The 9,617-nt window shown below is 37.3% G+C and overlaps 1 protein-coding gene across 1 annotated transcript; it reads right to left on the bottom strand.

Annotated features, from left to right (window-relative positions):
* Positions 1 to 1,685: 1,685 nt before the first annotated feature.
* LOC145784186 (centriole, cilia and spindle-associated protein-like) lies at positions 1,686 to 6,309 on the bottom strand. The gene is made up of 5 exons (XM_082595954.1): positions 6,039 to 6,309; positions 5,266 to 5,408; positions 4,678 to 4,865; positions 4,444 to 4,554; positions 1,686 to 3,583 (listed from the first exon to the last, which is right to left on the bottom strand). Exons 1-5 carry the CDS (start codon positions 6,257 to 6,259, stop codon positions 3,434 to 3,436), a joined length of 813 nt encoding a protein of 270 aa, XP_082452080.1. The 5' UTR covers positions 6,260 to 6,309; the 3' UTR covers positions 1,686 to 3,433.
* Positions 6,310 to 9,617: the final 3,308 nt, after the last annotated feature.

Here is a 9,617-nt window from a genome sequence, read left to right as displayed (position 1 = left end):
AGCTTTTTGTCAGGGATATCTATAACTACGGGATTGGAAACTCTATTCAGTGCTATACATCAGTAGGGTCATCACATTACTACGACTACAGAAAGATTAACAAAATAAAATGCCGACTAAAAGGTATACAAAATTCGATTTTACAATATTAATACAAAATATATACTCATATTAAAACTTAATTGAATATAAAAGTACATTTGCGCTGCTAGAAAAAAAACAATGAATCCAAAAAATGAATAAATGCAACAAGTCCAAAACCGCCTACTGTTGTTCTTTAGCATTTTGCGTACTGCAATTCGGATCAGAAGTACGTAAATGAGGAGTGTTCAGCAATCAGTGAAATATGTTGTTGTATCATCAACTTGTTCACAGACCAATCCAGTACGAAACCAATTCGTTTAAGATGTCATCAGAACTATAACCAATAGTCAGTCTGGAAATTTTTTAAGCAGCAAGCAAAATACAACATGACCACTAATGGAATACAAACAAATAAACAAACCAGGCAAGAGTAGATTTTACAATTTACAGCAGGTGAATTGATTGTTACACTTTTGGTTGTTCGTTTAGCCTACTACTTGCTGACCTTTGAGATCAATTTATGTGATTATTTATCACAGCAGCGCACAAAGAAAAGTGACCCTACTGGTGTATAAAATGGTTTTCAGTTCCATAGAGTTTCCAATCCCGTAGTTATAGATATCCCTGCTTTTTGTAAAGGAAAAATTAAAATTTAATTCTAAATGTCAAATTTTGAAGATGTAAGTTCAAAGAGAAAAGCCGGGGTGTGGCAAAACTTTTTGTATTGTAAATCTACAGAAAAAGCAAAATGTAACTTGTGTCAAGCCGTTTTGAAAGCTTCAGGGTCCAGTACAAAGGGACTAATAACTTAAGTCGGAAATTAGCAAGCACTTGAAAAAAGCTTTAGGTTTCGAATCGAAGGGCAGCGGAATGTTGAACTGGTTCACCTTTTTGGGTACCTCAAGAAACCTTCTTACATTGATCAACCGCAGGATCAGCTTGGTCATGAAATAAAACGTCAGAAAATCGCTGCCCTGGCCACGAACGTTCTTCAAAGATTGTTCCCAAGCCCAACTGTTGAATTGGATCGAGGCTCTACTGAACAGCACGAATATACCATTACAGAGGATAGTAGCCATTATACTGAAATGACTTTAGCTCAAGAGCTGCATGCTTTCGTAGCAGAAGATGAAGTGAAGAAGTACAAAACTGTGATGTCGCCGCTCGAGTAGGCTAATGCAAAAAGAAATGCTGCTATATGAAGCAAGCGAAAAAAGGCCAGAAAACCTGAACAATTTATATGCAGCATTGAAAAGTATTAAGCCAACATCTGTTGAGGGTGAACGCGCATTTTCAGCGCTTGGATATTTTGCCTTGCGTCAGTATTACAACAAATAAATGACGTGGCTTGCACGTGTACAGTATTTTCCTACTTTGCTAATCCCGAAAAATCCCGGGATTAAGGAGTAAAAATCCCGGGAAATCCCGTTCCCGGGATTTCAAATTTGATCCCGAAATCCCAACCCTGGATGCAAGATTGAGAGCTCCTGATGTTGGTGCGCTATAACAAGTCGATTTTTGTTCATTCTGAAACAACAGTTACGCAACACCCTTAAAGTCTTTGTATTTAATTTATCACACACACGAGAGAAATAGCGCTACCCTGGGTTGTTTTCAAGTCTGTTGGATCAGTGTTGGCAAAGGCTGACTGGGCCTCGCATTCATTTCATCTACATTGTTTACAAGGCAACTTTATGTTCAAGTTTGTGATGTTCAAATAAAACGGGTCCCAAAAACAGGCACTAGCTGCTGAGCATCATACGCATTGCATAATAACTATGCACAGTTGCACAAGTATGAATTTCAGGGCAGTTAAATTGTTTGGTCCCGGTATCAATGAGGCCTCCCAACAAACTACCTCTAAATAACAATAAGTTAGAAATAATACACGTCGTTTCCTTCGTTTCAATGCACCCAAGCAAAACTTCACGCCCTTAAAATAATCCACGGTTCAAAAGTATTTCCTGGATCACCAGTCAACGCTACTGATGATACTAATATGACTGTTGGCAATGTTTTGGCATCAGACGAATTTATCTTCTTGGGTACAGCAACATAAGCCAGAAGTTAGGCAATAATAAGGCTAACCCGAGGCATGATCAATGATCATGCATGCTGGGCCTGTTCAGTGTTCATTTATAATACTGCAGAGGACCGTTGGTTTTTCACTTTGTCGCCATGTGAGATTGAAAATATTTCGCAAAACGGTTGCAATTACAGTGTATTTATAAAAGCATGAACTACGTAAAAATACAATGCAGCTTATTTCTTCACAACAGGTCAATTTGGCAGCTTTGTTATTAGAATATTAACATTTTTAAACAGCAATGCAGGTAGGCTACATGAATGTCACTTGTTCGTAGAAAACAATAGGAACGCGTTAGCATAGTCCGTACATAGCAAACACTTCATAATCTGTTATAAAAACTCGGGTAAAACAACACAGCGACAAGACAGAACTACTGACGTGGAAGCAAGCTTGCTGGCGAGTGTGAAAACAAAGAAATCGTTTCATGTGGATTCAACGTCTGCAAACAATTACCGACAGAAACAATCGCAATGTCGTTGAAGATACATCGAAATCAAACGACATATGAACATGTAATGTATGGTAATTTGTTGAAATTGGCGGTCACCGGCTAAGGTCTACAACATCATTAATATGTGCAAGCGATGTATATTAGCATTTATTACTGAAAAGCTAAAAATGCTGCCCATTTATCGCCGACCTGCAGCGTGAGAATATTAGGGAATATGAATATGACACAGTTGCAAAGCAAACTTGGCTTGCGATATAGGTAAACTTGGTATTAGAACAGTGAAGAGCTGCTAAGACAACAGCCACAAGGGAAGCAATGTACAATCTACATTTGCGCGAAATGTCGCGGTGATAAACTCGAGATTTCATGGTTTATAAATGCTGTGAGAACACGCACAGCAACTACCGTACACTGCTAATACAAGAAGAAACAATACTAAGACCGTGCGAAACGAAATCATTTGGAAACATATCGCTGCGGCGCAAAATTCTTTACCTTGGTTTCACTTTGAAATGAAAATAACTTCGTTTTATGGAAAAATCGAAACAACTTACAATTATTCTTCAAGGTTACGTGAGTTCAAAACAAACACTATTTCAAAATTTTCAAATACTTCGTTTCCAAATAACATTTGTTGTTTAGATTTAGTTTTAAAACAAATTTTTGGAAAGAATTTTGATTCCGCTTCGAACAGACCTAGCAAACACATTTCATGAGCGATTTTATTCCAAAAAAAAAATGGGCGTTACGATTTATAAACATTTCACTTTGCAAAAAAACTCTCAGCAATATTGAAAAAGTGTTTAACCCTATCTTGCCGACCGCTTTTTAGAAAGGTGAAGCTGACGGGAGTTGTTGCTCCGCTTCCTTTGCGAAGCCGAGGAACTCGGTCTGGATGATTGGCTGGAATAACATCGTTGGTATTCACTCAACCAAGCAGAGGTGTCAGTAGCTTTCTTCTGTAATATTGTATTGACTTAGTAAAGACTATCAACTGGTGGTAAAATCTATCAAAGTAGTATTAACCAAAAAAGGCAATCACGGAGGTCCGCGTCTCAACCGGATCTCGATTCGCAATGTATTTTGAATCCGGAAGCAAAGATGTGGAAACTATGACAGGCGTTTCTGAGTGCTGAGTAATAGTCTGAGTACAGTCAGTCTGTCATTATGTGCTGTTATGAAATTCGGACATAACAAAATGCAGTGCTTGTATAAAATATTCCACGATTGCTAAGACAGAGTACAGAACGTACAGAGCTGAAAATGATGTGTGAACGTGCATACTTAAGTCTGCTCCACACAAGAAAATATTCAAGTATATGAACCCTAAAATAACATGGGTAAGACTATAAATGCGAAGAGTTACACAACTTGTAAGGTACACAAAAGTGTCCCCTCAATCCTGCTTCAGTAAAAATGATGCTATAAAAAACTATTTCTTACGTACAAATATACTTCTTTAGCAACAGTAATATATCTCTACAGTGACGTAGTTGGAATGAAAATAAGAAAGTTTTAACTTAAAACTTAAGGGGGCAAAAACAACTGTTGGGGAGCAAATATTTCAAAGCTTGAAATAGTTTGTTTAAAAATAGCCAAGTGGTGAGAGCCCTGTAACGACACTCAAAAGGGTGCCAGTTCGATACCGCTCGTGAGCATGTGGCTGTGCCTTTGGAAGGACACTCAAGGTATGCCTGAAGGTAGACACGAAGATTATCTTCCTTGCCTTCCCGCCCACTTAATCTAAATTTGCAACCATTGAGTGTAAGCCTGGATACGACAAAACAAAAGAAGGTCAGAACAGTTTTAGCTTATTCACCGTTTCTGCAGAGGAAGATGTAGAGGTATGTGTCCGCCGATCCATTTCTTCTTTGTGCTTGGTTTTTTCCAGATTGATGAAAGATAAACGCTTCAATACTCCAGGATAAATCTAATGCGTGATTGGTAAGAAAAACCCAGTTTAAAGAAGTATTAAAAAGTATTTTTAAAACTTTTTAACATATTCTTACGTATCTATATCAAATAAAACTATTTTTATTTCATAAATACTCACTGTCTTTTGTGGAGCTTGGACGTTGAAGGTTTTCTTTCGTCCTGTTTCCATTTGCTTATTTGCCCATCCATAACTTAAAAACGGAGGACGTTCTTTGCTTTTTATCTTTTTCTCTTGCGAGGTTGTGTCCTTTGATTTTGCTAAATCTGATTTTTTGTTTACATCTGAATCTGATCGTTCCTCATCCTCTGTAAATAAGAATCGTCAAAAATGAAATTGCACATTAACGGATTACAATTTTATGCAAAAACATGAGCCTATCTCTTGAAAGGTGATTCCTGCTTTGAAACATGATAATAATTGTTTAGCATAAGTTGTGAGTTGAGATATGTTTTGTTGAGATTACCAAATCATGATAATTTAAAGATTTCCTGAAATACAGCAGCCCAAACATTGGAAATATGTTATTGACGGAATGAACTACAAGCAAAACTGGAAGTTTCAGTATGATCAGATAAATTACATTTGCAAACTGTTATCAATAAGAGCTCAATGAATCACTACATTTTTCCTCTTAATCCTTGAGACAACTACGGTATTTTATTTCAGAGGAATGACTAAAGTTGTTCATATCCTTAAACTTCATACCAGGCAATGGTGCTTGGCAGACGTCACCAGACGATGAAGAATCGTTAGGTTGTTTGGCATGATCACTATTTTGTTCATCGTTTTCAGGCAAGCGTTCACCCACCAATTTGTCTTCTTGTGTATTGCTTTGATCATGAGGTACACTGCAGATAATTAAGTTTCAGCTGATTTCAATCAGTTTTCAATACAAAAACACTTTTGTTATGAAGAACATTACGGTACTAAAAAAAATATCTTAAAAAATAATAGATGCAAAACTTCCGATCATAGTAGTGATAGAATATATTCCATGGATATTGGATAGGATATAATGCACGATATTTTTATGTGAATTACATGTACAGAGTCAATTAATAGGCTAACCAATTAGCAGATCTAGATTTGTAAACAAAAAGTGGTTAACCAAGCTATCACTGTTTTAAAAAAAGTGGATTTATAGGCTAATACACTTTGAGCACAGCGCTCTATGTAACAGCTCCAAACGCACGCACTATGACTAGACTAAAAATCGTTACTAGTTAGTCATCGATGAAGGAGCCTAGTCTATAATGGACACTCCATAAACTACAAATAAAACCTACAATCTATCAGCTCAAATGACAAGACCTACGGTATATCATTTGGCACTAAAAAAGTATATGGCACCAAAAAATGTGAGATTCTTCATATGAGTCATTGGCATAAAGGTAAAAAATAAAAGAAGAATCTGAACAGCTGGACATGATAAATGACTAAATTTATTAAAACATTCATTGTACATTAAGCTGATATACCTTAAGACATTAGCATTATCTGATTTTTTATCAGCATCGGAATCATTACTATCACCATCATCACTTGAATCAGTGTCCCAGGAAATTAAACTATGATACTGCTCTTCTTGTCTTCTCTTCAACCTGTATGTAAGTTGTTCTTCGTAAAGTGATTTAAAATATTCTTTACTGGGAGAAGAATAGCAGTGTTGGTATTCTGATTTTCGAGAATGTAGTCGCATGTTCTCAAAAGTTTTCTGCAGTATATATATACTTTATAAAGAAAAAAAGTAAGCCTGAATAAATAAAGACATAGGAATGGTCACACAATTATTTGACATTCAAATTTTGAATACACAGCCTGAAATTATTTTTGGTGTGAATAAAATTGTATACATATATACATTTTTACAGATAATAGGAACCCCAGTTGGTGACCAGAAACCACCTCAATATTATGATCACTTCAGCGTGGTCCCAAGTATTTTCTGTGGCAATGCATTGCATTCTGTTTTATTATCATGGTCACATTAGTTTCCAGACCAGGACCATTACACTTTGCCATTTGAAGTGACCATTTGTGCTAAATATTTTATATGTTTAGCACAATAAAAGATTAAATGAGCATGCAGTTGCACAAACACAAAAGAGAATGCAAGTTCTGCACAATGAACAACAAGTATGAAGTATGAATAAATTAAATCCGCCCCGATAGCTCAATTGGTTAGCTCGTCACTTCTGGAACGAAGAAGCTTCAAGATCAAGCGGCGCTGGTTCGACTCTCGGGGTGTGCGCTTGAGCAACGCATTTCAGGACTGCTCTCCATTCAGCGGCATCTAATGGATGGAATAGTTCCCCGGCAACAAGACTTCAACACTCGGAAACTTCACTCTGTCAATCTCGGTGACCGGGCCTGCGTCAGTGATTTAAAGCCTCTACAAGTATGCGAAACTGCCAGGATTAAGCTCTGCAAGAAGCTTTCCCAGTCCGAGGATAAAGATTCAATCAATCAATCAAGTATATAAAAGAAGAAATAGTGTCACCATATATCCATCTAACCACTTTTAAAATTATTAACTTTACACAATAAAAATTCTCACACAAAATTAACTCGCACAAATTAAATTCAAATAATCTTTTAAACTGAGATCAGTACAGTCAGGGTTGGAAGTAACGACTAGTTGTCACTATTCGATAACGTTATTTGTTGCTTTCTGAATAGGCTATCGAATGTACACATTCCTTTTCAAAATAAATATCGAATGTGCGTTATTCACTGCTTTTTTATGCAAGCAGCGAAATCATTATTCGTTTTTCACTAATCGATATTTAGGAGAACTGCTGAATCATTTTTTGTTGTTCACTTACTTCGTCGTCAAAACGAATTTACGAGATTTAGTTGTCGGATTACAGTACTATCCGACCTAGTCCCCTTCCGGTTTACAAACTTTAAAGAATTAAGGAAAATTTTGCGGCAACACAGTTCAGAAAAACCATGCCACTGAGAGTCGTTAACAGTGTTGCCAACTTTGCGGCTTTCTCGCAAGTTTAACCTTGTTTTTTTTGAGTTTTTCGTATTTTTTTGAGTTTGCGGGTTGCTCGTTATTTTTTTAAATTATTTTTAATAGTTGCTATTCATTGCTCTTTTCAAGTATCGATAGCAGAAAGTCATTGCTTTTTTGAGCACTATCGAATAGTGAAATAGTCATTGCTTTTTGACTAATGACTTCCAACCCTGAGTTAGTAATTGTATGCCCAACCATGTACTTGTACAAAGACATAGAAGCCTAATTTGTTGAACTGCAGTGCTGGAATAATAAATTTGTATAGATAGGCTGGCTCAATAAAATAGTGGGTTAGATTAATATGTTCAAACTTTGTCCCAAAAAGTATTGTTTTGAGATAAATTGAATTGAAATTAATCTAGATTAAAGAATAGATATTTAAAAACACGATTTAAGGAAAAGTTAAGAGCTATTTTAAGTGCTCATTAATGCACTATCATCATGATTTACAGTAGTAAATTTCACTTACTAGATTCAGATTCTAGATTTCACTTTCTAGATTGCCCATCTCTACCTAGGGTGTAATAAATTGAGCAGGAAAAGTTAATTAAAAAAATGCGACCGAGAGATAGGAACTAGCCACCCTACTCTCGTAGGGTATATATACCCCTAAATACCCATTGTCGGCAGCTGTGGCCGAGTGGTTAGCGCGTTGGGCTCGCAGTCGAGAGCCTGCGTGTTCGACTCCAGCCACCCGCACTTGCTGTTGTTTCTCTGGGCAAGAAACTTTACGATAATTGCCTCTACCCAGTGATCGATTTCGAGTAATGGGTAGTACCAAATTTAAGTCATAAGTAGAGTAGACAACCGGAAACAGACATTGCAGTCGGCTGCAGCGTGGGTCAGGTGTACGTCGGAAGGCGTACACCGATGCATAGCGCTCAAGTCCGCTTTCCCGCAATGCAGGGTAAAAATATGACAAACAAAAAACATTGTCGGTGTAGCAGGATGTTTTTAATTAAAAATATTAGCCTATATATTTATTCTATTGAAGTCGATTTGAAATAATAGGAAATCAAAGGAATCAACAATAATAACAACCTGCAATTGCTACAAATTTCCCACAACTGGAAAGCAAAACTAGCCCAGTTTAGGGGGGCAAGACTAGAGGATCTGGCAACCCTTGAAAATTATCAGGCATTGTTGGCATTTCGAAAAATTGGTAAAAACATTTTAAAGGGTTGTCAGACCATAATCTTAACCCAATTCTCCAGTCATCACTCAAACCATAATCCTTAAAAGTGGGCCGATTGGATCTGGCAACCCTGACCATGCCCGAAAATGCTTGACAATAGGTATTTAGAGGTAGCCTACAGGTACAGCTCTTGTTAGTGTCAAAGGATTGACACAATAAGAACCTTATCTTCTCATCTGCGATGCTTGGATTCCATCCAAGTATGGGACTCACCTTTACGTTTTGCTTTTTATATAAGCCCAAAAACAGCTAGCCTACTAAAGCAAAAAATGTAATTGACTAAGCTATGGAATAGAACCAAATTTGACAAGTACCGGTACTAAACGTCCAACCTGGCAACCCTGATTAAACATTTCTTGCATGCAAGATTATTCCCCATTTTAACTTTGCATTTGAAGTTTTTGCAGTAACTCAAAATTCGTTCAGACGTGTTTATCAAGTATGGTACCGGGTAGGCTATCATAGCACAAAACTAGGCAGGACAGAACTTTTCAAATCTACAACCCACCCCGATAGCTCAATTGGTTAGCGCGTCACTTCTGGAATGAAGAAACTTCAAGATCAAGCGGCGCTGGTTCGACTCTCGGGGTGTGCGCTTGAGCAACGCACGTTAAGGACTGCTCTCCATTCAGCGGCATCTAATGGATGGAATAGTTCCCCGGCAACAAGACTTTAACAATCGGAAACTTCACTCTGTCAATCTCGGTGACCGGGCCTGCGTCAGTGATTCAAAGCCTCCACAAGTATGCGAAACTGCCAGGATTAAGCTCTGCAAGAAGCTTTCCCAGTCCGAGGATAAAGATTCAATCAATCAATCAATCAATATTTTGGCGTTTAAGC

This window comes from Aplidium turbinatum, chromosome 15 (genome assembly GCF_918807975.1).
Source record: "Aplidium turbinatum chromosome 15, kaAplTurb1.1, whole genome shotgun sequence".
In the NCBI taxonomy this organism is placed as follows: Eukaryota; Metazoa; Chordata; class Ascidiacea; order Aplousobranchia; family Polyclinidae; genus Aplidium; species Aplidium turbinatum.
This window is presented reverse-complemented; position numbering and strand designations above follow the sequence as displayed.